The sequence below is a fragment of the Panthera tigris genome, chromosome B2 (genome assembly GCF_018350195.1).
Source record: "Panthera tigris isolate Pti1 chromosome B2, P.tigris_Pti1_mat1.1, whole genome shotgun sequence".
Classification (NCBI taxonomy): domain Eukaryota; kingdom Metazoa; phylum Chordata; class Mammalia; order Carnivora; family Felidae; genus Panthera; species Panthera tigris.
This window is the reverse complement of record NC_056664.1, coordinates 3,119,812-3,147,759: the sequence shown is the minus strand read 5'-3', so window position 1 is coordinate 3,147,759 and position 27,948 is coordinate 3,119,812. Positions and strand designations below refer to the sequence as shown.

The window sequence follows — 27,948 nt, the reverse complement described above, 5'->3', positions numbered from 1 at the left end:
CTTCAGAAATCGGGGGCCAAGGAAAAGCAAGTAAAATGACCTTTACACAGCTGTTTAATTTCTGCACTGTGGTGAGGAAATAAGTTGACTCTACATCCCAGAGTCTGTGCGAACCCAACTTACAAAATATTACAAAAACTATACTGTGTACAGCAGCCAATCTGTGAGGCTTGTGAGAGGAGCCGCAGGAAGAAGCTACAATTCAAGGAAGGGGAATGAAATCTGCCCCCTTGTTCTTTCCAGGGTGCGCGGCAGGAGTGTGCCTGGTCTAACCTCCCAGGCCAGTCTCTTGAGCACAGGGCCTTGGCAACAGAATTTTACAAAGTTCCTGAAGTGATCCCACGATGCGATGAGGGTTAAATAACACTGGTTTCAGGTACAGAAGAGGATCTTTGTAGGTTGTGATGAGCTAGAACGTTAAAACCAGAAGAGAAAATAACAGGAAGGTTTAACGCTTACACTGACGTAAGCCACTGTATAATAATGAGTTATTAATCTAAGAATGCTTTACAGTTCTTTTTATTAGGAACCAGTTAGTCAACTTAAATGCATTAGAACAAAAGCATAATAGATCCCCAGCCTGGTTACTGAAGCACAGACGCTTTCTATTGGCAAAACATGCATAAATATACACACTCTAGATGCGACACAGCAAAATGCTGACGTGCAGTGACCCCGTTCAAGAGTACACTGTGAACACACAAAAGTGGAATATAAAATTCCAAACAACCTTTGAAAGCATCCACTCCAAATCCCCTCATTCAATGAGCAAAGTGAAGCTTAAAACAGTCGAATTTTCCAGTGTCACAAAGTTGCTTGAAAACCACTGGATTACTTCAGCCCAGTGTACTTTCCCTTCCATAGTGTGACCGTGAAAAGTTAACATCTTTTAGGCAGTTTCTCACTTATGCATCTTCAGCACTTAACCAAAGGACAGACCGGAGCAAATACGTCCGCCACGTCTGTGATGTTCCCGCAAGGGTCATATGCCCGGGTGCAGCCTCTGGTGCTTGTTGAGAGCAGAGCGGTATCGGAAGGCTTTCCCGCAGTCGCTACATCCAAAAGGCTTCTCTCCCGAATGAATCCTCTGGTGCTGGATGAGGTACGTGCTCTGGCTGAAAGTCTTCCTGCACTCGTTACAGTTATAAGGTTTCTCCCCCGTGTGCGTGTTCTGGTGTTCGGTCAGGTGCGTGCTGCGGCTGAAGGCTTTGTCACACTCGTTGCACTTGTAGGGCTTCTCTCCCGTGTGAATTCGCTGGTGCTGAGTCAGGTGAGAGCTCTGGCTGAAAGCCTTTTCGCATTTATTACACTGGTAGGGTTTTTCTTCCGTGTGAGTCTTTTGATGTTGAGCAAGAGAGGAACAGTGCCGGAAGGCTTTGCCACACTCCGCGCACTCATAAGGCTTTGCTCCCGTGTGAATCCGCTTGTGTTGCGTGAGGTGTATGTTCTGGTTGAAGGCTCTCCCGCACTCGTTACACTTGTAAGGTCTTTCTCCGGTGTGTATCTTCCTGTGCTGAATCAGGGAGGAGCCGTAACTGAAGGTTTTCCCACATTCGTGACACTGATAGGGCTTCTCACCGGTGTGAATTCTTTCGTGCTTAGCAAGAGACGAACTCCGAATAAAGGCTTTCCCACACTCCTTACATTCATAAGCTTTCTCCTGGGTGTGAGTCTTCTGATGTTGATTCAGGTTGGAGAGATAACTGAATGCCTTTCCGCACTCATTGCATTCAAATGGCTTTTCCCTGGTGTGAATTCTCCGATGCTGCGTCAGGGACGAGCAGTAACTGAAGGCCTTCCCGCATTCGTTGCACTTGTAAGGTTTCTCTCCGGTGTGAATTTTCAGATGTTGAGCGAGGGAGGACCAGTAACTGAAGGACTTGCCGCATTCGGCGCAGTCGTACGGCTTCTCCCCGGTGTGTGTTTTCTGATGTTGGGTGAGGTTGGAGTGCTGACTGAAGGCTTTCCCACATTCGTTGCATTCGTAGGGTTTTTCACCAGTATGGATCATATGGTGACGAATAAATGTCGAGGGCCCATTGAAGGCCTTCCCGCACTCGTTGCATTTATAGGTCTTCTCTCCAGTGTGGATTTTTTGATGCTGAGTAAGGTGCGTGCTCCTGGTGAAGGTTTTGTCACATTCATCACATTTGAAAGGTTTTTCCCCCGTGTGGATTTTCTGATGTTCCATAAAGTGGCCTCTCTGGCTGAAGGCTTTTCCACACTCATTGCAGGTGTACGGTTTCTCCCCAGTATGAATCCTCTGGTGCTGCACAAGATGGGTCCTCTGACTGAAGGCTTTCCCACATTCGTCACATTTATAGGGTTTTTCTCCAGTGTGGATTCTTTGATGTTGAGTAAGAGACGGACCCTCAATGAAGCCCTTCCCACACTGATCACATTTGTAGGGTTTATCTCCAGTGTGAATTCTTTGATGGTTGATAAGGTTTTCACTCCGGCTGAAGGCTTTTTCACATTCGTTACATTTGTAAGGCTTCTCCCCGGTGTGCGTCCTCTGATGGCGAATGAGAGCAGAACAGTAACTGAACGCTTTCCCACATTCGTTGCACTTACAAGATTTCTCTTTTCTGACCGGGTTTGTATTCTGTTTGACGCTCGTCTTAGTAGCGGTCTCTTCTGCAGATGTTTCTTGTGTCACAAGGTTTGAGCTCACACTGATGCTTTTTTCAAAGTCCTTATTTACAGGGCCTCTCTCCCAAGTGGGTATTGTCTTTTCGGTTATTTTTATTTCTCTTGGCAGCGCCTGCTGGTGTGCCTGACGCTTCTCCAGACTGCCTTCGTACCCCCAACTTTCTGAAAAGTCAGAACCGCGAGGGTCTTCCCTTTTGTGGTTTTCCCCCGCTGCCCCGTGACACGGCTGCTCTTCAGAAATGTCCGGCTCTGGGACTGCTCGGCTATCTTCTGGTCTGATGTCACGGTCTGCAAGAAAAAGAAAATGCCTATATTCTCTAATCAGAAGGGGGAAAAATAACTGCCCTTGTGGGAATGATCTAATGAAGCTAAAAATAAAGCTTTTGGGAAGTCCTGAGGACTTTCGAGCGCAGCCCTATTATTTGAGGAGAAGGTTGGAAAGAGCTAAGGATAGCCATAAATAAAATCTGAAAGCGGCGAGACCATGTCTAATTCCACATCACAGATAATCTCTAAGAGCCAGTAAGGAAACGCCACTTGAGGTCACAGTAGATTAAGGACAGACCACAGAGCTGGCCAAGAGGAGACACAGGCCAACGGAGGTGGTCTGAACTGGGATTCCTTGCCAGTGAACAGCAAAACAAAAATCGAGGAACCAAGATTCCCAGTAGGGACAGGCCGGGAAGACTTGGCTAAGACCACGGTGTTTAGCCTGGAACACGATCTAGTCCGTCTCTGCTAGAGACGCGAAGTTGTCAACAGAGGAAATACTTCAAGGCAGGCAGATGACAAGGTCAATTTTCGGCATTTTGAGAACGAGAAAAGGCAGTGACGGAGCAGACTGGGGTGGTGTTTGTGGGGGTGGTAGATGCCCAAAGTTGTAACGACGCTCAAGTAACAGGAAAGATCAGCTTCAGGGGAAGCCAGAGCTGCGGAAGCGACAGGAACGTTTCGGGGGAGGGGCTCAATAAAACATAAGCAGAGTCAAACATGTAATGATCTACACACTAGGCAGTTTATCAGCAAACGAACAACAGAAGCGGCGCCAGACCGGGGCTTCTGCACAAGCAGGAGGCAGAGCGCTGCCCCAGACACAGGCGACAACTAAAACTAGGCCTGTCAACGCCGGTAGAGTCAGGAAAGATAAAAAGCCGCATTTAAAGCGTGTTTCTTTGGTCCCTTTGACAACGGGAGGCTGCGGCGGACCCCCCAGGAACCCCGAATGCCCCGTGCTGCCGGCCTTGTCACGGTCCCCGCCAGCACGCGCCCAGAGCTCTCCTGTCCCCCCTCCGTCCCTGGCGAACGGCGCAGGCAGACTCCTGACGGCGGCGCGTCCCCGGCAGGGACGGGAAGGTCCACGCGACACGGGTCTTGGGGAATGGCCAAGCTTCCGCGTAAGAAACGAGTACGTTTCCTTAACAGAACGGCACTTGACAAGCCACGTGTACGGCACGTGCCCGTGAGGAACGGCTCCTGGAAGCGCTTCCCGGTGAGCAGGTGGAGACCGCGGCCTGTGAGGCCGTTCGGCGGCTCGTCTCCAGCCCCGGAGTCCCAGGGGAAGCCGGGAGGTGCTCTCCACGTTGTCATGTCCGCGCGGTAACCAACGGAATGACCAGAACGGCAGTGGCAGGGCAGAGAAGGAAGGCTTGGAGGACCGTGGGGCCTGAGCTCGGGAACTCCCGAGCCTGCACCGCTGGGTTTCCAAGGCGCAGGGCGCACGGAACCATAAGATGAACACGCCCAAGGCCCTACTTGGGTAGACGAGGGAGGTGGGTGAGATTAGGTAAACGGGGCAGAGGCCCGGGAGAGGACAGAGGTTTAAGAACAGGGAATCGCAGGATGACAGCATCCAAGAGGAGCTAAACAAGATGAGGCTTCAGGGCGGAAAGCCCCCCCCCCCCCCCCCCCCCCCCCCCCCCCCGACTTAGCACAGTAGCAAGAAGCTGATTTCACAGGAAGGAAGGACCCAATTAGGCAAACAGGTACAGAGGGCTATAGACCGCCACGGGATGATGTCACCCAGAGCGGAGCTAATTAGCAAAAGAAAGGTGCTTGTAGACCCTGAGGTGCAGGCTCTTTCTAGTCCCCGAGACCCAACCTTCCGCCAGGAGTTTGTTTTGTACGGACCCAAACCCCCTCCCCCCCACGCCCATCGTGAGTTAACCTTCACGATTTCATGGATTTCACGGTCTCTTTGTGTGCACCCGTCCCCAGGCTTGTACGCCTCCTGATCCTAATAAAAACGAAGCAAGACCGGGGCTCTTGTTTCCTCCCGACATTAGCCTCTCTCACATTTTTAATCCTGCATCCGGCTTTCTTGCTAGGCAAGAGAGAACTCCAGACCCAGGGTCTACAACAGAGAAAGTTCCAGAAGGCCAGACTGAACCACACCATTCCTACTGCAGAAAGGCATTCGCACTTTACTAGTGTGAAGCTGTGGGCACTGAGCGCAGGACCGCAACACCCCTGTGCGTGGAGAAGTACTCACACACGCGGACGGGCAGACTGCCACACACCGGGGAGACCGTAGGGATCGCGGCTACGCATCAAGATTCTGCAGAGACCAGGTCACCAAGACAGCCCAGAGGAGACGGCAGAAAGAGGGCAAGGAAGACAATACAAGGACCAGGAGCCACTTCGGTGCAGGTATTGTTACCGCTTCCGATTACCTATACATTCCTGTAAATCTGTAAACCGCTTTTACGGAGGGAAAAAGTGCCAGGTCCGCAGCTAAGAGGAAGTCTGCTCTGAGGGCTGAAGCGGGCGGGACCAACGGCCAGCTTACAAGATGGCCATCGTTTGGTCACGTCCCAGGAACAAAAGTAAACCAAAGAATGGAGCCAAATATTTTAAGGGACTGTCTTCTGCCTACGGACCAGGTCACTGGAACCACCACCTACATGAGCGGTCTAGTATTTTTACCTAAATAAGTCTTTTTGGTAATGACCAAAGCATTTTGTGAAAAGTCTAGGATTTTTCGATACATATTTAAATATTTTTAAATTGCTTTTTCATCTGCTCAAGTTGGGATTTTTAAAAACTTCGTTTTTAATTTGTAATAAAACTTGACCATTTTTTTCCCCAAAAGTTAACGTGTAAGCATGACTTAATAAAAGGTTTTTTTTTTTTTAAATCACTTTTCTAAATTGTGTTCCATGAAACCATTTCTTTTAAAAAATTTATTTATTTTGGGGGCGCCTGGGTGGCTCAGTCGGTTAAGCATCCGACTTCGGCCCAGGACATGATCTCACAGTTCCTGAGTTCGAGGCCCGCGTCAGGCTCTGTGCTGACAGCTCGGAGCCTGGAGCCTGCTTTGGATTCTGTGTCTCCCCCTGTCTCTCTCTGTCTGCCCCTCCCCAGCTCATGCTTGCACTCTGTCTCTGTCAAAAACTTAAAAAAAAAAAAAATTTATTTGAGAGGGAGTGCACACAGGGGACGGGCAGAGAGGGAGAGAGAATCCCAAGCAAGCTTCACAATGTCAGCACAGAGGCCGATGTGGGGCTCGAACTCCCAGAACGTGAGATCATACCAAGAGTCAGACGCTCCATGGACCGAGCCACCCAGGGGGCCTCTAAGGGAAATATTTTAATTGTGCAGTTTGGAAAGGATTCACTGTTGGGAGGGTGAGGGTTTGAGGAAGAATGTGACATTCTATGCAACCCTGTTGGAAATTCATAATGCCCAACTACGTATTTGAAAATCTGAGTTCTTCTGGCAAGAAACCTGCTAAAATTTTAGATGATCCAACACTTCCCAAATGTGAACACAGAGTACTTTCTTTTCTCCATAAAAAAGAACCCCCACCCCAGCTCACTGACTCTGGAGATCTATCCCCTACCTTGTATGACTAAGTCTGTATATGTTTTCAGGGTCAGATCTCTGAAGAGGTCTCTCTGTGCAGTTGGGAATTCACGGTTTACAAGAAAGTTATTTACAGTCTCAAGGACGGTCTGAGTCGTAGGATCGGAGGCGTAAGGAATAAAACGGAAGACTGCAGACACAGACTCGCTCGTGCAGAGTTTGGCTGGGAAGGCAAGGAGGCAGCCTGGATGGTGGCCGAAAGGATGAACAGTGTTGAGTAGAAGTATTCAGAAATTTAGGTTACTGTTTCCGTTTGAAAGGCCTAGTAATAGAGCCTGTAGATCTAAAAAAACGGGGGGAAACAACCCTGTAGGGCTGTAAAGCGAGGTGATAGTTAAGAGATCAGAGTCCCAAAGGAGGTGGGGAAAGATGGAACCCACCGGAGTCCAGGTTAAGAGGTTGCCTTCAGAACAAGGCAGGAAGGATGCCTCCTGGGAGAGGAATATAAAACTAGAACAGATGTCGAAAGCCCAGTGTTCTCACAAAGCCCAAGAGTCCGGACGGATTCTCGTTTCGCCACGGGAGCTGCTTTCAAGAAAAACAGATCGATCTAGATTTCAGCCATAAAAACCTCTTGCCAGGCTGAGGCCTAGAAGTGACGATGCTCTTCCCCCAGGTCCCCAGTACTTACCCCCGCCAGTAGCTCCCGGAACACCGGACTCCACCACCCATGGCTCCGTCCCTTGTTCTAACTGGGAAATCACGTCAGGCTTGGAGACTTGGAGTCCTGCTCACAGGGGGGAAAAAAAGGTGTCTGGCTGCAGTAAAAGCCCCGTGGGACAAATCCGACGGCTCTGAACAGCACATAAAGCCTCAGCGGTCCAAATGCCCAGACATGGTTTAATCTGGAAACTGACGTGGGTTCAGAAAAATTACTAGGTTGTACTTCTACCTGCTAGGAGAGTAGAAACCTTTTCAAAACTTAGCAATCTTTGCTTCCTTAACTTCATTAGAGGCAAAAACTTACCTCAGCAGAGAGCCCTCCTCCTCCACACCCACAGACACTTAACTCCGAGAGACCCTTACCTATAGAGACAAGGTGTGTATAATTCTCCAGCGTCACATCCCTGAACAAGTCTCTCTGTACAGGGTCCAGCTGTTTCCATTCCTCCTGGGTAAAATCCACTATCACATCCTTGAAGGTCACGGATTCCTGAAATAGCAAACATATTTCTCCTCAGCCATAACGCATTAACCCGGGGAAAGGGCCAAGTCGGCAACACTGACAGAAGCAAGGCGAGACAGTTGCGGGGCCATCTGGAAAAGGACTCTGATGGTTCCTCTTTGTGAAGTGACTATAAAAACGGTACCTCGTTCGTAGGCTCCCTGTGAGATCCATATAAGAAGTCAACGTGACACATTTAGGGTCTGGCATACAATTAGTGGTAAGTCAATGGAGGCCTTTGTTGTGGTCAGTCATCATCACCTCTGTGTTCTAAGGTCTATCAAGTATTAATACACCTACTAACAAAAATGAAATGTTTTACTACCTACAATGTTCAGTAACAATCAAAAATGTTTCTGAAAGAATCTGGGGAGGAGAATTCCCTATCACATCTCAAAGTATACCAAGATGTATACCAAGAGATTAAGATAAATTAAAACTGAGTGGCCGAGTAAGGAATAAAACTCAATGTAGCAAAACAGTCCAAAAACGGACCCATGGTTATAAGAACTGAATATATGGATTAAGCAACCATCAAATCAGTTTGAAAAAGCGGAATTAGTCACCAAACGGTATCATAAGGTGACTGTCCAGAGAAGAAAATGAAGGTGGGTTTCTTCATGGCACACAAATGTTTCTGTTGAGTCGAAATTCAATTTTAAGAAAAAGCAAAAATAGAATAAGAGGGTTTATAATCTTGCAGTGTAGAAAGCAAACATCCTAAGACTGACCCATATCGCCACATAAATGTGTAAAACTTCTCAAATAAGCCATAAAAGGTAATATTCTGAGATCCCACCAATAGCAAAAGAAGCCCGATGAATCCACATCAATAAAAAAAAAAAAAAAAGCCAACAACCCAAACAGGCAATTCACCCGACAGTGTTAAATAAGCCATGAAAAAATGCCCCACTCCACCGCCACTACGGTGGGAGGAGCTCAGGCCGGCTAGCGCCGCGGGCAGCGCGCATGTGCAGCGTGGCAGGGACACGCGGTCTGTCTCGGGGCAATCTGACGGGATCCATCAGAACTTTAAATGCACGTATCCGTGAGTCCAGCGTTATTGCTTGTAGGAATTTATTCCCCAGAAGCACCTCGGATGCAAAGACGTACGCACCAGTCCCCTCGCAACACCGTGGAGGGAAAACAAGCAAACTTAAATGCCCATTAATAGGACAGTGCTTACAGACTTTGTGGTGTAACCGTGCTACGCACTTGACTCGGACTTTTAAGTGAAGTAGCTCGATGTGCGCTAATTAGGAAATGACGTGGGATACGAAGATCAGTATACATGGCCTGATCCTGGTTCTGTTCTTACGAATAGGAAAGTTCTATGTAAATGACAAAAAAAAACCTACGAGACGACACAACCAAACAAGATCAGTGGCGCTGTGTGGTGGGACTCGGAGGCAGTACGGGGGACGTCCTACTTTTGTCTTGATTCTGCATTTGAAACCGGGTGAGTTAATTTGGTTTGAAATTGATAACTGTTGAGATTTCTGCCTCTAACCACAGCAGAGCGACCGGACGGGCTCTCCCGGTGCAAGCAAGCGCACGCCCCTAAACGAACAGGCTGGCACTTGAACAGCAGGCAGACGGAGAGAGGGGAGCCGATCACCTGAGCCCCGCACCCCCTCGTTTCCGGCCCGGAGGCGCTAGGGACCTACAGCAGGAGGCAGGGCCCATCCCCGCCGGGCGTCCCCCCGAGGCCACGCCGGAGGCTCCGGACTGCGCGCGGAGGAACGTGCACGTTATGGCGTAAGCTCTGTCACACGGGCAGCTGCCGCGGTGACAGAGCCAGAGTGGAGGGGACGCGCACGCTCCACTCCCATACCGTTCCGGCACATTCCAGGAGCGAGGCCAGAGGAACTGCGGCAGGTCTGGGCTGTTCGGCCCTTGCTAAGCTGCAGGGACACGTGAACAAGCCCTGGAAGCGAATGCCTGGGAGTCCCCGACGGCGGTGTTACCGTGTGCCTACGCGCCACTTTCCAGACCTGTCCGCACGTGAAGACACGCGCACACGGCGCCCACTTTGGGGTCTGTGCCACAGCCGCTCAGAGCCGCTCAGGACTCCAGCAGGCTTCCCGTCTCCTCCCCTGTCCGTGCGTCCCAGCTGGAAAGGAAGTGCCTCTGCGTGACCGTCACAGAGGGAGGACTCGGACGCGTGTACCTGAGGTCTCTGGATTCCGCTTGTGATCTTTTCCCTTCTCACGCTGTTTTGTGTCATTTGTTGTAATAATCTTTAGCCCTAAGTCTTGCCACCGAGTTGGGCGAGTCATTCTGGCAAATCACTGAATTCAAGGGTGGTCGTGGACAGCCCGAAAAATGGACCCAGAGTAAGGCTAGGCTAGACCAGCCTTAAGAAAGCTTAGGGATCAAAAACAAACCGCAAGGGGCGCCTCGGGGGCTCAGTCGGTTAAGCGTCGGACATCAACTCAGGTTATGATCTCACAGTTTATGGGTTTGAGCCCCGGGTTGGGCTCTGTGCTGACAGCTCGGAGCCTGGAGCCTGCTTTGCATTCTGTGTCTCCCTCTCTCTGCCCTTCCCCTGCTCGTGCGGTCTCTCTATCTGAAAAATAAACAAACATCAAAAAACCCCACAAAACTTCAAGAAGATCAAGCTGTGGTCCAGATGAGAGTAACAAGACTGGATTGACACTCCTGCATGAAATAACCAAAAAATCCCAGGCAAAACATATCAAACAACAGTTTCCAAGACCACGAATCTCCTACAACAAAGGACAGCCATCCCTAAGAATCAGTAAAGCAGTGAGGTGGGACGTACAGCTGCTCCCACTTCCTGCCTCGAGAGCCCACGGGACAGAGGGCCGCAGAGGAGACAGCGAGCAGAGAAGCCAGAAGAACTGCAGAGGCTCCCGCTTGAGCTTCCAGCAAGTACCCAACCGCGCGTGGCTGCGAAGAGGCCACCGGAGGCAGGGAGAGAATCGCCCGGTACTGGCGTTCAAAACGGGCTGGAAACAGTCTCCATTCCCATCATCAAAGTGGAAAATTTCATAGTTCATTAGACATTGGGTAGAATACGCAGGAAGGTCGTGTCTCAAGAGTGGCAATAAGTGGCCTTAGACTATACACTGTCCTGGTTCACCTAACAGACCTTAAGGCAAGATTTGAAAGAAACACTGGTTCGGGCACCATAACTGCATCCCAGAATAAGGCTCAAGGATATTTGACAGGAACACAAAACTATGCAGAACCCAACAAAGTTAAATCAGAGATTTAAATCAGAGATTATGAGGTATACAGAGCAGCAGGAAAATACAGCCTATAATGAGGAAAATAACCAGTTAAAGCCAACCCAGAACTAACACACATGCTAGAATTAACAGATGAGAACATTAAAAATTATTCTGGCCGTATTCCGTATGTTCAAAAAGCTAATAGAGGCACGCGAGACATTTTTTAAATAGACCTAAGTGGAACGTCTAGAGCTAAAAATGAGAATGTCTGGAGACGAAGAACACACTGAATAGCGTTCATGGCAGATTAGGGATGAAGAAGAAAAGATTAATAAATTCAAAGACAATGAGATAAAAACTATCAAAAGTGAAACAGGAAAAAAAACATGTAAAAAGATATAGCTTCAGGGAGCTCTGGGCAACTTCAAGTGGCCCATTACGTGTGTAGCTGGAGTCCCTGAAAAAAGAAGAGGAGAGGAGCAGAAAAAACATTTGAAGAAATAAATTTGAAGAAATAAATTTTTTTCTAAACTTGATGAAAATTGTAAACCCACAGATCGAAGAAACTCCATGAACTCCAAGTATAAGAGACACAAATCTACATTGAGACACATCTTAATTAAACAGCTCAAACCCAGTGATGGAGAAAATCCTGAAAAACAGGGCACATGAATAAATATAAAGGAACAGAGAAATGACAGCAGCTTTTTCGATGCAAGCAGTGCACAGGGGAGAAAATGAAGCAACAACAGCATAGAACAGAATAGACAGTGTAGAGAGGAAAACGGTCAATGTAGAACTGAAAAACAAAGGCACAATAAAGACTTCTTCAGATATAAAAACTTGGGAGGAATTCCGTGGCTACGAAGGTGCTCTGAGAAATCTTAAGACCTTCATGCAGAAGAAGAAATGATACCAGATGAAAATAAGGGCCTACACCAAGGATTCTCAACCTTGTTGTTACTGATATTTTGGACCAGATCATTCTTTTAAATAATCCGGGGGGGAAGGGGCATCACTGCATCAACCCACCGGACGCCAACAGCACTTCCCACTGAGTCAGGACAACCAAAATGTCTCCTGACATTTCCGAATGTCCCAGGGGTCAAAATCACCATAATTGTGAATCACTGATGTACATCATAAAGAATGAAAAACACTAGAAATAGTAGTTGGGTGGATAAATATATATAAATTTTTCTTACTATTTTTTCCAGCTCTTTAAAAGGTAATTGCTTAAACAAAAATAAGTATTGTGGGATTTATAACAGGTGTACAAGTAAAACGTGTCTGGGGGCGCACGTGGGCGGCTCAGTCGATTAAGTGTCTGACTCTTAGTTTTGGCTCAGGTCACAGTCTCATGGTTCGTGAGTTCGAGCCCCCAGTCAGGTTCTGCGCTGACAGCGCGGAGCCTGCTTAGGATTCTCTCTCCCTCTCTCTCTGCCCGTCCCCAGCTCACGCTCTCTCGCTCTCAAAAATAAACATTAAAAAAATATTAAGAAAAAAACAAAATTTCTTGAAAAACAAATATATGGCAATAACTGCATTAAAAACTGGGAGGAGTGGGCTGGAAGTGCACTACTGGAAGGTTCTTACATTATTCCTGAAGGGGAGCCTCGCCTGAAAGTAAATGGCAATAAATGTGTATACCTTAAGCAACAGCTAAAATAACCAAGGGTTATGGCCAGTGAGCTAGTGAAGAAAACACACTGGAATCCTAAGCAATATTAAGTTTCCAGAAGAAGGTACGGATAGAGGAAAAAGGGAATGAAGGCAATACAAATAAGAAAAAAAAGCTAGATGACAGACTTACACTAATCACTTCAACAATCACATTAAATGTAAATGTATCATATTAGATATAAAATCACATTAAATAAATAGTCTAAACACCCCAGCGAAAAGGCAGATTGCCTGACTGGACAGAAAAAGCAAAACCCAATGAACTACATGTTGTCTATAAGTAACTCACTTTGAATATAAAGACCCAAGTAAAATAAAAGCAAAGGATGAAAAAAGATACACTACGCTGACACCAAGCAAATATCAAAGTAAGTTTCGAGACAAACAACATTACCAGGCATAAAAAATAAAAAGTTCATTTCTCAATGATAAATAAGGTCAGGCGATTAAGAGGACATAACAATCCTAAATGTTTACACACCTAGAAGCAGCTTCACAGTACATGAAGGAAAAGCCGATGGAATTGCAAGGAGAAATAGACAAATCTATATAATAACAGCCCCAAATTTCACTATCCCTATCACAACATTTGATAAAACAAGTAGAAAATCAGTAAGGATATAAAACACTTGAGGGGCGTCTGGGTGGCTCAGTCTGTTAAGCGTCTGACTTCGGCTCAGGTCATGATCTCGCCGTCCATGAGTTCAAGCCCCAGGTCAGGCTCTGTGCTTTCAGTTCAGAGCCTGGAGCCTGCTTCGGATTCTGTGTCTCCCTCTCTCTCTGCCCCTTCCCTGCTCACACTGTGTCTTTCTCTCTCAAAAATAAAAAAATATATATATTAAAAAAAAACCCACTTGAACAACAATCAACTTGACCTAAATGACACGTGTGGTATATGGAATAGTGGCCCTCCCAAAGATGTCCACATCCTAATCCTTAAAGCCTATGAAATTATTATCTAATACAAGAGACACTGCAGAAGCGATCCCGGTGGGGAAATATCCCAGATTGCATGAGGGGCCCAAGGTAATCAAGAGTCCTTACAAGAGGGAGGCAAGAAGGTCACAGGGCAGATGTGAAGAGGGAAACAAGTCAGAGTCGCAGAGAGGTCTGCAGATGGAGGAAGGGGACACAAGCCAAAGAATGCAGGCAGCCTCGAGAAGCTGGAGGAAGGGAACAGATTCTGCCCTAGAGCCTTCAGAGGATGCAGCCCAGCCTACTGACCCCTGCAACTAAGCCAGTAAGTGTGTGGGTTCAAGCGATTAAGCTTGTAAAAGGAAACAAATACATTCTTAGAATCCTCTACCCAACAACCTGAAAAAATACACATTCTTCTCAAGTGCTCACTGCTCATTTACCAAGATAGACTATAATGAGAACAAAAGTCTCAGATTCAAAAAGATTCAGTCACACAGAGAATGTTCTCTGGTTGGGTATCTTCACTGTCTTGACTGTGGTGACGGTTTCATGAGTGCACGTGTACGTCAAAACTTATCAAGTTATACACTTTAAATATACACAGTTTATTATCATATCATTCACCAATAAAAAATAAAGACCTACCAGAGTCTTTGAGTCTGAGCTCAAAGTAGGAAGAACTGGGGTCATTTCTTTGACGATTACATTGTGGGACAAGAAGTAGGGGAAAAAAATCTAAGAAAAAGGAGCCTGATTAAAGGGGGGCTTGAGGTTAATTATACCTGGTGGAATAATGGTTACCTTTTTTTCCTAAATTCTCAGTGACTGTTTTTTCTTAAAACATGGTCCTGTCCAATTCCTCCTCAGAAACCACTAATGGTTCCTGAATGGCCTACAGAATAAAGCCTTCAACACCTCGTCTAGACATCAGAGGCTTGTCCTGTTCCAACTTCTTCAACCATTTGTTTACCATCTGCCCAAAGAAACCAGCTCCCACAATCTTCATGAACCCTATGTGACACCTTTCTTACTTGTGAACCTTTGCTCAAAATCTTCTCCATACCGAGGGGCGCCTGGGTGGCTCAGTCGGTTAAGCGTCCAACTCCTGATTTCAGCTCGGGTAACCATCTCACGGTGCATGAGTTCCAGCCCCGCTGACAGCACAGAGCCTGCTTGGGATTCTCTCTCTCTGCCCCTCCTCCACTCACTGACTCTCTCTCAAAATAAATAAATAAACATTTAAAAAAATATATCCAAATGTCACCCATCCTTTTACAGGTAGCACAAATCCCTTATCCCCCATGAAACTCTCCTGACCCCGCCAGACCACACACTTTTTGCATTCTCTATTTTCATGGTACTCATTTAACCTGTTTTATATTTACCTGTTCTGGTTTTTAGCGGTCATTTGGCCTATTCAAGTTAAGGATCAAATCAAGACTTGATCTTCTTTTGCTCTCTCACTGTTGGAGCATGACAAGATACGAAGCAAGAGGTTAAGTCGCAAACGAGTCAGTCAAGCTGGAGAGGCAGAGGTCCGAACAAGGTCACTGGGCAGGTGGGAGCCCAGAATGAATTCCCAACATTGGCTTTTAAATGAACATACCCCACAGCAAAAAATACACAATCCACTCGAAGGACTAAAATGGCATTTGGGATAATTCCGACTTACGTGAAAACTGGCCGGTGGGAGGAGAGTATGTCCCCCTGGGAGAAGGGTGGACTCTGAAGAGGTCAGATCTGGAGAAGAAAAAACCACAGTGAGTCGTGTCAACATTAGTTGGTCCCTGCAATCTTAAATCCAGATTATCTTTCTACGTGAGAATAGCAGGAACTATTATGCCATTTCCTTTACTTCTCAGAATCCAAAAAAAGAAACAAGATAAATGCTGACTAGCGCCATGGCACCCTCATCGGTAGGCTCGGGAGGTAAAGCATTACTCTCACAGTTCTGTCTCTAGACTTAACAGCATCCTTCAACTCAATCTATGTTCCCTGTTAAGTGAGGCAAAGTATTTCTGCTGCCTTCTCTGCTATATCCAACATCTGAATAAAAAATGATTATTTCCAGGGGTACGTGGGTGGCTCAGTCGGTTGAGCATCTGACTTTTGATTTCGGCTCAGGTCACGATCTCGTGGTTCATGAGTTCGAGCCCCGCATGGGGCTCCGCCCGGACAGCGCAGAGCCTGCTTGGGATTCTCTTCCTCCCTCTCTCGCTCAAAAATATATGAACATTTTTTTTTAATGAAAAAAAGATACGATTACTTCCCAGGCCCTTTGAAACTCTGCTATTAATGAAAATTAAATATCACAATGGCATATATTAGTCATACTACCTACCCGCTAGACTGTCTAAAAATTAAACAGACCTGGTCAGTACTAACTGCGGCAAGGACACAGAGAAACTGGAACTTTTGTGCAGTTGCCTGTAAACTTCTCAATCACATAGAAAAAGTGTTTGGCAGGTATATACTGACTTTAAACGCGTTCGTTGTGAATTCAGCAATTCCACTCGTGTGCCTATAATCATTGAAGTGAGGGCTTACAACCACCTAAACACTTGTACAGGACTGTTCGTAGCAGGTTTACCGATGATAGCCCCAAACCGGAAATAACCCAAACATCTTTCAACATGAATAAACCATGACATTTTCATACAACAGAATATTATTCAACAATATAAAAGAACGAGCTGTCAATACACCAGATAACATGGATGTAACTCATAATGCTGAGCAAAACAAAAAACATAAAAAAAGACACATACTATATAATTTCACTTAAATAAAAAAAAAAAAACCAGACCAAACTGGTCTATGGTAATAGAACAGTGATTACCTCTGGAGGGATAACAACTGGGCAGGAGCACAAGAGAAACTTCTGGGGCATCGGAAACATTCTATACCTTAATGTGGTGGGGATTACACTGGTATATGATACATAAAAATTAATCAAGCACTATCCTCTAGATTTGTGCACTTTATGTATATAATTGATATGTCAACAAACAAAAACAAACATTGCTCTTGGGGAGGTCTATTCAGAGTAATGGTTACCAGGGAAGCCCAGTTCTCAGAAAACAGAGGAAGCAACAAAAGGAACTGTTTACTATTCTAGACTTAAATTTGATCAGTAAGGGAAAACTGATCTGTAATAGAAATTTTGAGGAAAAAAAATGAAGATGTGATTTTATAGTTTTTATTTAAACTTTTTTATGTTTACTTTTTGAGACAGGGGTGGGGAAGGGGGAGTAAGAGAGGGAGACACACAATCTGAAGCAGGCTCTGGGCTCTGAGCTGTCAGCACAGAGCCTGATCTGGGGCTTCAACCCACAAACCCGGAGATCCTCACCTGAGCTGAAGTTGGATGCTTAACTGACTGAGCCACCCAGGCGCCCCAAGAGTTTTTTTTTTTTTTAAGTTTTTTTCTTTTATTTAGTGTTGCTGATAACAATTCTTGTTTTTTTAAATTTACATCCAAATTAGTTAGCATATAATGCAACAATGATTTCTGGAGTAGATTCCTTAGTGCCCCTTACCCATTTAGCCCCTCCCCTCTCCCCCCTCCCACAACCCCTCCCATAACCCTCGGTTTGTCCTCCATATTTAAGAGTCTCTTCTGTTTTGTCCCCCTCCCTGTTTTTATATTATTTTTGTTTCCCTTCCCTTACGTTCATCTGTTTTGTCTCTTAAAGTCCTCATATGAGTGAAGTCATCTGATTTTTGTCTTTCTCTAATTTTGGTTAGCAAAATACCCTCCAGTTCCATCCACGTAGTTGCAAATGGCAAGATTTCATTCTTTTTGATTGCCGAGTAATACTCCATTGTGTGCATATATCTATGTATACATGTACCACATCTTTATCCATGCATCCATCCATGGACAGAAGGAAATGACCATGTACAGCTATGTACCCAAAACTTTAGGAAAACAGAAATGAGAAACATGGGTAAGATGCTTTTGATTTCAAGTAACAGAAACCCACAGAACCAACACCAGTGACACCTGTAGAAAGCAAGTATGTGCCTGGCAACAGCAGATGCTCACTAAATGTTACAGGTATCAGGACTATAAGGGACGGAGGTTCATGAAAGTAATCCTAACTAAACAACTGAAAAATCCCAAAAAGAAAACAAAAGGCAAAGACTTACAATGAAATTACTCTGGCAAAAATTCTGAGGAACTCAGAATTAAAAAGAACGTTTATAAAAGATATGATAGGCAGAGAACTGAGGAGAAGGATGTCATCAACGTGGCAGAGTAAGAGTTTTCTATCATCTTCCCTCAAAGAACACGATTCAGACAATCACCCAGGGATGGTTCACAGTGTCTGTGTGGAAGTCCAGGAGCCCAGCAGAGAAGCTTCAGCACATCCAGGACCGGATGCTCCGAAGATGCAAGAGGCAGTTTCACTTTATCTGCATCACCCCCCACCCCCAAGGGGGTAAAGCTCAGGGCCGAGAGACCTTCAAGGCCCTTTATTTCTCCCACAGGGGAAAGTGAGACTGTGAGAGTATTCAGCTTCCCGCCAACGAGAACCACTTCCTTCCCACCCAGCCAGAGACCGTGTGACTGGGGGACAGAGAGCAGCTGAGAGAACAGGAGTCGGTGCTCTCAGAGGGAAATGAAGGACCACAGATCCTACAAGCCACTTCATGGGCCCTCAGGAAGCCAACCCACTGGGGACGCTCCAGCTGCAGATACCCCCGACTAGCCCATGGGCACCCCCGGTGCCCTACATACCTCCCCACAACACCCCTGGCCCTATGGCTGGCTCCCTATGGACACTCCTGATGGAGGGGAGAGCGAGACTCCGTAGACAACTAGTGAGCACATGCAGAGGGCCGACCTGACCCTGCAGGGCTGAGAGAAAGCACTAAGCCCTGAGCATTCAGCACCACCAAGGAGAGCAAATGGGAGTCTGTCAGCACTCAGCCTGGCTTTGCAGGACTGAGAGAAGGCACACAATTTTAAGAATTCCCAACCAAGAGGGAATAAGAAATGTGGGGCAGACATAGCCATAGAAGGTCAGAGAAAGCCTCAGAATCCCTGACAGAAGGTATTTTTTTTCCTGAAACCAGTAAGTAAAGACAGGAGATGCAAAGGTGGAACACCAGATTTCAAGAAACACGAAAAACCAAGAAAACGGGACACCACTGAAGGAACACAATTTTCCTTTAACTAACCCCAAACAAATGGAGATTTATGACTTACATGACAAAAAAAATAATAATTCAAAATAATTGTTTTAAAGATGTTCAGTGAGCTAGAAGAAAACACAGAAAAATATTTAAATTAAATTAGGAAAACAATACATAAAATTAGAAGTTTAGCAGATAGACAGACATCATTAACAAAAGGCAAAGCAAAACAAAACAAATTTTAGAGCCAAAGAACATAATGAATGATATGAAAAATGCAATGGAAGACACCTATTGCACACTGGACCATGGAGAGGAAAGAACCTGTGAGGTAGAACACATGTCATTTGAAATTATCCATTCAGGGGCATCCGGGTGGCTCCATCAGTTAAGCGTCCGACTTTGGCTCAGGTCATGATCTCATGGGGAGTTACAGCCTCATGTCAGGCTCTGTGCTGATAAGAAACCGCTTCAGATTCTGTATCTCCCTCTCTCGGCCCCTCCTCCACTCACTCCCATCTCTCTCTCTCTCAAAAATAAGTAAACATCGAAATAATCCATTCAGAGGAAGATAAAGGAAAAAAAGAATGCCTATGAAAAACAATCTACACATTAGTGGAGTCCCAGAAGAATAAAGGAAATAAGGAACAGAAAGCTTATCTAAAGAAATAATAACTAAGAATTTCCCAAATCTTGGGAGAGACTAACACCTCCAAGTTCATGAAGCTCACAGGTCTCCAGATAATTTCAGCTGAAAAACATCTTCTCTAAAACACATAATGATAAAACTGTCTACAATCAAAGACAAAGAGAAAATTATAAAAGTAGGAACAGGGAAAAAAAAATTTTGTTCACATTTAAGGGAAGTCCTGGGAAGGCTACTGGCAGATTTCTCAGCAAAAAAAAGTGCAGCCAGCACAGAGTGGGATAATATATGCAATGTGCTAAAAGAAAAAAACTGCAAACCAAGAATACTTTACCCAGCAAAGCTATGCTTCAGAAATGAGGGAGAGATAAAGACTTTTCTATACAACACAAGTTGAAGGAGTTCATCACCTCTAGAGTTGTTTTACAAGAAATGCTGAAAGGCATCATTCAAGGTGAAGTAAAAGTATACTAATTAATAACATGAAACATGAAATTACAAAACACACTGGTAAATGGGGCACCTGGGTGGTTCAGTCGGTTAAGCATCCAACTTAGGCTCAGATCATGATTTCACGGTCCGTGAATTCAAGCCTCGCGTCAGGCTCTGTGTCGATATCTCAGGGCCTGGAGCTTGCTTCAGATTCTGTGTCTCCCTCTCTCTCTGTTCCTCCCCCACTCACACTCTGTCTCTCTCTCTAATATGAATAAGGAAAAATTAAAAACAAAAAAACCCAACACACTGGTAAAGATAAGTATATAGTCAAATTCAGAACACTAATACTGTAATATGGTTGTGTGTTCAACATTTAATTCTTATATAAAGGTTAAAGGACAAAAACGTTAACTACAATAATTTATTAATAGACACAGAATATAAAAAGATGTAAACTGTGATGTCAAAGACAGATAATAGGAAGGGCAGTAGTAAGATAGAGTTTTTGTATGGAATCGCAGTTTAGTTGGTTATCAGCTTGAAACAGACTGTTTTATCTCTAAGATGTTTTCTGTAGGCCCCAGGATAACCACAAAGCAAAACTTACAGTAAATACACAAAAGTTAAAGAAATCAAAGCATACCACTATGGAAAACGATCAGTTCACAAAGGAAGACAGCAAAAGAGGAAGAAAAGAGCCAGGGAAGTACAAAACAGCCGGAAAAAGAAACAAAAAAACCTAATAAGGCAATAGTAGGTCTTCACTTAAATGGACTAAATTCTCCAGTCAAAAGGAACACAGTGGCTGAATGGATAAAGGAAAATAAGACCCAACTGATATACTGCCTTATAAAAGACTCACTTCAATTTTAAAGGCACACTAGGCTCAAAGTAAAGGGATGGAAAAAGATACTCCATCCAAAAGGAAAGCAAAAGAGAGCAGAGGTAGCTATACATATACCAAGCCCAGTCTTGGTGGGCATCCGAACCGGTCCTTTCACTTTGAGATTCTTTTCCTTGGCACCTCTGATCAAGTCGGCACACACCTTCTCCAAAGATTTTACGTTGCGGCTGGTTAGAGTGATTCAGACAAAATAGACTTAAAGTCACAAATCGTGAAAAGAGACACAAAGAGCCATTATATAATGATAAAGGGGTCAATTCATGGAGAGGATATAATAATTACAAATACATACTAACATCAAAACTCCTAAACTTATTAAGCAAATACTAACAGGTTTCAGGGGGGAAATAGACAACAATGCATAATAGTAGAAGACTTCAGTACCCCACTTTCAGCAACGAGTAGCGCACCCAGACAGAAGATTAACAAAGAAACACTGGACTTGAACCTACTTTAGACCAAATGGACCTAAAAGACATATATACAACATTCTATCCAACACCACCAAATACACATTCTTCTTGAGGACACAAGGGGCATTCTCCAGGATAGATCATATGAAAAATCACAAATCAAGTCTTGGTAAATTTAAGAAGACTAAAATCATACCCACTATCTACTCAAACAATAATATGAAAACTGGAGGTCATTCAAAAATACGTGGACACAGGGGTGCCTGGGTGGCTCAGTCAGTTAAGCATCTGACTCTTGGTTTCAACTCAGGTCACGATCTCATGGTTTTGTGAGTTCGAGCCCCACACTGGGCTCTGCGCTGATGGTGTGGAGCCTGCTTTAAATTCTGTTTCCCCGTCTCTCTGTCCCTCCCCTATGTGCGTGCATGCACGTTCTCTCTCTCTCTGAAAATAAATAATAAACAAACTTAAAAATACATACATGTGAACACAGGGCTGCCTGGGTGGCTCAGTCAGTTACGTGTCTGACTTCGGCTCAGGTCATGATCTCACGGTTAATGGGTTCGAGCCCAGCGTTAGGCTGTGCTGACCGCTTGCTCAGAGCCTGGAGCCTGCTTCAGATTCTGTGCCTCCTTCTCTCTCTGTGCCCCTCCCCCACTCATGCTCTTGTCTCTCAAAAATAAATGTAAAAATAGATAAATAAATAAATAAAATATGTGGACACAAAACAACATATTCCTGAGCAACCAAAAGAGTAAAAGAAGAAATCAAAAGGGAAGTCAAAAGATATCTCGAAACAAATAAAAATGGAAACAAAATATCAAAACTTATCAGATATAGCAAAATTAGTTCTAAGAGAGAATTAACGCTAAATGTCTACATTAAGAAAAAAGAAAGTTCTCAAATAAACAACCTAGCTCTGCACTCAAGGAACTAGAAAAAGAACAAACTGAGTCCCAAGTTAGCAGAAGAAAGGAAATAACAAAGATCAGAGCAGAAGTAAATGAAATAAACACCAGAAAAATAATAGAAAAGATCAATGAAACTAAGAGTTGGTTTTTTGAAAAGGCACACAAAATTGAAAAACTTTTAGCTAACCTAAGAAAAAAAGAGAAAAAGCTTAAATGAAAGGAAGCATTACCACAGAAATTGATACCACAGAAATCTGATCCACAGAAAGGATCACAAGAAACTACTATGCCATCAAAATGGATAACCTATATCAGGGCATCCGGCTGGCTCAGTTGGTTGAGCATCTGACTCGAATTCAGCTCAGGTCATGATCTCAGTTTGTGAGACTGAGCTCCATGTTGGGCTCTGAGTTGACAGTATAGATCCTGCTTGGGATTCTCTCTCTCCCTCTCTGCCCCATCCATCCCTGCACACACTCAACTCTCTCTCTAAATAAATAAATTTTTAAAAATGGATAACCTATAAAAAATAAATTCTTGGAAACATACAACCCAATAAAACTGAATCATGAAGAAACAGAATATCTGAACAGACCAATAAGGAGTAAGGAGATTGAATCAGTAATCAACCTTCCCCCCAAACAGACAAGCCCACTGTTTCACTGGTGAACTCTACCTAATATTTCCAACAATTTTTAACACCAATACTTTTCAAACTCAGCACCATATATAACAAACCTACTCATCATACTCACTGGTAAACATTCAAAGACTTCCCTTTATGATAAGGGACAAGAGGAGGGGCCCACTCTCACCTTTTTAACATATTTAACATAATACTAGAAGTCCTAACCAGAGTAATTAGACAACAAAAAGAAATAAAAGGTATCCACATTAGAAAGGAAGAAGTAAAATTATGTTTGCAGATGACATGATATTATATAGAGAAAAGCCTAAAACTACCAAAACCACTGTTAGGCATTAGTGGTATAGTGGTGAGCACAGCTGCCTTCCAAAAACACTGTTAGAACTAATCAACAAATTCAGCAAAGTTGCAGGATACAAAATCAACATACAAAAATCAGTGGTGTTTCTAAACACTAAAAATGAAGTATCTAAAAAAAAAAAAAAGAAAACAATCCCATTTAGAATAGCATCAAAAACAATAAAATAAAATACTTAGGAATAAATTTAACCAAGTAGGTGAAAGATCTCTACTCTGAAAACTACAAAACACTGATGAAAAAAAAATCACAGAAGACACAAATAAATAGAAAGGTATCCCATGTTCATGGATCAGAAGAATTTCTATTGTTAAAATGTCCATAATACCCAAAGCTGTCTACAGATTCAATGTAATCCCTATCAAAATTCCAATGGCATTTTTCAGAATAATAGGAAGAAGAATCCTAAAATCCATATGGTACTACAAAAGACCCCAAAAGACAAAGCAATCCTGAGAAAGAAGAACAAAATAGGATGCACCACACTTTCTGATGTCAAACTATATTACAAACCCATAGCAATGAAAACAATATGGTGCTAGCATAAAAAGAGACACAAACTAATGGAACAGAATTGAGAGCCCAGAAGTAAACCTTCTTATGTTTAGCCAATTCATATTTGACAAGGGACCCAAGAATACCCAATGGGGAAAGAATGGTGGAAGAATAGTCTCTTCAAAAAATGGTGGTAAGATGGGGTGCCTGGGTGGCTCAGTCGGTTAAGCATCCGACTTCCGCTCAGGTCATGATCTCACGGTCCGTGAGTTCGAGCCCCGCGTCGGGCTCTGGGCTGACGGCTCAGAGCCTGGAGCCTGTTTCAGATTCTGTGTCTCCCTCTCTCTCTGCCCCTCCCCTGCTCATGCTCTGTCTCTCTCTGTCTCAAAAATAAACGTAAAAAAAAAAAAAAAAAGCCTTTCAAAAAAAAAAGGATGGTAAGAAAATTAGATATAATCACATGTAGAAGAATGAAAATGAATCCTGTCATATACCAATCATGAAAATTAACCTGAAATAGATTACAGATTTAAACAAAACCTAAAACCTAAAAGTCCTAGAAGAAAACTTAGGAGGAAAGCTCCTTGACACTAGTCTTGGCAATGATCTTTTCAACATGACATCAAAAGTACAAGCAACATAAGCAAACATGAACTATAGCAAACTAAAAAATTTCTGCAAAGAAAAGCAAAGGAAACCATCAATAAAATGAAAAGGCAACCTATGGAATGAGAGAAAATATCTGCACACCACGTCTTTGATAGGGGTTAATATCCAAAATATATGTAAGGAACTCATACAACTCAACAGCATAAAAACAAGTAATCCAATTTAAAAATAGGCAGAGGACCTGAATAAACATTTTTCCAAAGAAGATAACACAAATGTACCAAAGAGGTACATTAAAAGATGCTCAACATCATTAAGTATCAGGGAAATGCAAATCCAAACCAAGTGAGATATCACCTCACACCTGTTAGAATATTATCAAAAAGACAAAAGATAATAAGTGTTGCTGGAGGTATAGAAAATGAACTTTTGTGTACTATTAATGGGAACGTAAATTGGTATAGCCACTATGGAAATACATATATCACATTTTCTTTATCCATTCATGTGTTGATGGACACTTAGGTTGTTTCCATGTCCTGGCTATTGTGATTAACACTATAATAAATACGGGGTGCAGATACTTCTCCAAGATAGTGATTTCATTTCCAGAAGTGGGACTGCTGGATCATTTGGAAGTTCTATTTTTAATTTCTTGAGGAACTGTATTGTTTTCCATAGTGATTATATCCATTTACATTTCTGTCAACAGTGGTGATCTGTGTATATACACACACAATGGAATACTATTCCGCCATAAAAAAGAAGGAAATCCTGCCATTTGCAACAACATGGATGGACCTTGAGGACATTAGCTAAGTGAAATAAGACAAAGAAAGACAAGTACCGCATGATCTCACTTATATATGGAATCTAAAAAAGCTGAACACATAAAGACAGTAGAATGGTGGTTTCCAGGGGCTGAGAGGCGGAGGAAATAGGGAGATGCTGCTCAAAGGGTACAAACTTCCAGTTGTAAGTTCTGGGGATCTATGTACTGCATGGTGACTACTGTTAACAATACTGTATTATACACTTGAAAGTTGCTGAGAGAGTAAATTTTAAAGGTTCTCACTGCACATGCATATACACATACACACACAGAAGGCAAATACGTGGAGTGAAAGATGTGATAACTAACCCTACTGAGGTAATCACTTCCCAATATATATCAAATCATCACTATAGACAACTTAAACTTACACAATGTTATGAGTCAAGTATATCTAAATATAGCTAGAAAAAACTTTTTCTCAGAAACATTTTGTAGTTTTAAGTGTACAGAGCTTACACATATTAGATGTATTCCTGTTTCATATGTTTTAATGTTTTGTTTTTTTTAATGCTCATTTATTTATTTTGAGGAGAGAGAACATGAGCGGGGGAGGGGCAGAGAGCGAGGGAGAGAGAATCCCAGGCAGGCTCCATGCTGTTCAGTGCAGAGCCAGACGCAGGGCTCAGTCTCACAAACCGTGAGATCATGACCTGACCCGAAATCAAGAGTTGGATGCTTAACCAACTGAGCCACCCAGGCGCCTCTCCCATTTCATATTTTTGATGCTATTGTTATTTTTATGGAATTGTTATTTTTATTATAATCTATAATTGTTCTTCGATGATATAAAAAAAACAGCTGATGTTTAAAATCAAACTTTTTGTTTTGTTTTGAGATAATTTTAGATAGATATGCACTTGTAAGAAACAGAAGAGATTCTTTGCACTCCTAAAAAAAAAAAAACTGACAATCAATAAGATATATCTCGAACCTGCATAAATAATACAAGAAATATTAAGACTTCTAATGATGTTAAATAAATTCAAAAAAAGAACTGTATGATAATAGGTTAAACCAAACCTGACTTGATGGCCATATCTGAACAATGTAAAGACAGTGACAATGCAGAGGAAAGTCTATAATGACAGGTCACAGGGCTCTGTCCTTACTCTGAACCTGTTCAAGGACATGAAGAAAGAAAGAAAAGGAATATTCATTAAATATGGCAGTGAGATAAAGTTAGAAAGGACAGTTAAAACACTGAATAAATGGGACACCTGGATGGTTCGGTCGGTAGACCCTGTGCCTCTCGATCTCAAGGTCATGAGTTCAATGTGTGGAGCCTACTTACAACAAATATATGTAAAAACAAAAACAAAAAAAACACTGAATAGATGAAGATTCGTAATTATTCTGACAAGCTGGAAAAACCTCTAAACAATCATATATGTGAAGTCCTGATATTTAAGGATAAAAAACAATTCTCTTACACAGGATGGCATAAATCTACTTCCCTACAGTTACGTAAAAAAGATCTAGGGCTTACAGCACAATATCGCTGATTTTTTTCAAAACAAACGCAACCTGATGCTGCACAGCAGAAATATAATTCAAACAAATTCGTCCTTTTAGGTGTTTTTCAAAGCATTTGTAAAGAACTATGTTTAATTTCAGGCAATGCATTTTAAGACGCATGCTCTCCTGCAGGAGAGTCGAAGAGGTCCAGATGTGTCCTATAAGATCCATCAACGGAACTGAGACGGTTTTGCTTAGAAAAGAAAAGAATGTGCGAGTAGGAGTTGTAACAGCTGAATTCACATTCTGGAGGGCAGTAATGTGGAAGAGAGAACAGTCTCTTGCTTTCGGAGACTAAGAACTAAGATCCAACACAGAAGTTACAGGGCTAGGCACTTCTGCCTAATAGAAGGAACTAAAAAAAAAGAGCCAACAAGGGAACAGTCTGCACCCAAAATGGAGTTTGATGCCACACTTCGCATAGGCTTAACAGACGGCAATCAGCAAGGGACACTTTAATTCTTGCACTGAAGGGATGATTACCAAGATTTTTTCTGACTGCAAGTTTACCATTCTCATATTTAAGAAACAGAAGTCACGTGAGGATCACAGACATTCTGAATCATCTCTCCTTCTCATTCCCCAATCCCGAAGCCAGGGAGACTTAACTCTTCCTGCAAGTCTCTCCATATGAATGTAAGAATCTCTCCCCTTGATGTAATGCAGTTTTTCTCTATCCCTAAGATAAACTCCCCCCCCCCCCCCACTTCCACCTCTACCAGTGAGTTCTGTCAAGTAGTCGATCTTCCGGTCCTCACTGTTCTTTTGCTTCCATCAGCCCTCTATCCCCCCTCCAGTCCCCACTACCTTCCATCTCAGGAGCTCATTCCGTTCCTCCGGAGCCTGGACACCAGGGTTTCTCAAGCAGCGTCCTTCCAGCGGGGGCCTCGGTCTGGGGGGGCTCAGCTGTCCGGCCAGGAGTCTGCGCCGGCTGAGCCCTTACACGGGCGGAGCGGGGCAGCCCTAAAAGACACAGCCCGGGGTCAGCAGCCTGCGTCACAATCGCACCTCTGAGTTTTGCACAGTGGCTAAGAGACGCTTGGAAAAGAGAAGTGCCCGCCGAGAGCCACCAAACAGGCACTCCCGCTGAACAAAAAGAGAGTGGAGCTCGAGTACGCAGGTTCAGCCCCGGATTCAAAAACCCCTTGGTGCCCACCCTGCAGTCTGGCCAGAGGCGCCCCCAGACCCGGCCCGTTACCTCCGTGCACACTTGCGGGCTCACACCCCGGCTCGCGAACGGAAGACACACCTGTTGCGGGGTGGAAACGCTGGAAGGTGGAGCGGCGGGGCGGGGCCCGCTCCCAGTCCTTCCTCCCAGACCGGAACAAAAGAACAAAGCCCTCCAAGGGATCAGGGCGGAACCGCCCCGCACGGAGGGAGGCGAGGGGCGCCCCCTCCGAGGACTCCCCAGCTCGCTCTCGCAGAGGCCGCTTCCAGCGGGGCGAGGAGGATGACGTCACGCAGCCGCAAGGCTGGCGGTTGCCATGGTGATACCTGGGCTTCCCTCCCTCTAGGGCGCTCCACACTCTCAGCTCGCGCGTCCGGAAGCGCCGGGACCGGCAC

At 44.2% G+C, this 27,948-nt stretch overlaps 1 protein-coding gene and 1 long non-coding RNA gene across 8 annotated transcripts; one reads left to right on the top strand and one right to left on the bottom strand.

The window, feature by feature from the left end:
- Positions 1-36: 36 nt before the first annotated feature.
- ZNF184 (zinc finger protein 184) lies at positions 37-27,948 on the bottom strand. 6 transcript variants are annotated; one of them, XM_042985459.1, is made up of 7 exons: positions 27,880-27,948; positions 27,193-27,348; positions 25,891-25,986; positions 15,149-15,216; positions 7,540-7,666; positions 7,145-7,240; positions 37-2,940 (listed from the first exon to the last, which is right to left on the bottom strand). In XM_042985459.1, the coding sequence occupies exons 3-7, from the start codon at positions 25,904-25,906 to the stop codon at positions 983-985; spliced, it is 2,265 nt and encodes a 754-aa protein (XP_042841393.1). In that variant the 5' UTR covers positions 25,907-25,986; positions 27,193-27,348; positions 27,880-27,948; the 3' UTR covers positions 37-982. The 6 variants fall into 6 exon arrangements, with proteins under 6 accessions (XP_042841393.1, XP_042841391.1, XP_042841392.1 ...); XM_042985457.1 differs by lacking the exon at positions 27,880-27,948 and adding an exon at positions 27,635-27,726; XM_042985458.1 differs by lacking the exon at positions 27,880-27,948 and adding an exon at positions 27,584-27,673.
- Positions 3,544-9,902, top strand: LOC122238503. 2 transcript variants are annotated; one of them, XR_006217429.1, is made up of 3 exons: positions 3,544-4,057; positions 4,977-5,298; positions 9,003-9,902. It is a non-coding gene; the product is annotated as an uncharacterized LOC122238503 (long non-coding RNA). The 2 variants fall into 2 exon arrangements; XR_006217428.1 differs by lacking the exon at positions 3,544-4,057 and adding an exon at positions 4,083-4,421.

Bases quoted from the DNA above. Each gene is read 5' to 3' on its own strand.
- ZNF184 (XM_042985459.1), bottom strand. The intron at 7,241-7,539 runs GTAAGGGTCTCT...CCCTGTGAGCAG, and splicing joins TACACACCTTGTCTCTATAG to GACTCCAAGTCTCCAAGCCT. The intron at 2,941-7,144 runs GTAAGTACTGGG...TTTTTCTTGCAG, and splicing joins TCCGGGAGCTACTGGCGGGG to ACCGTGACATCAGACCAGAA.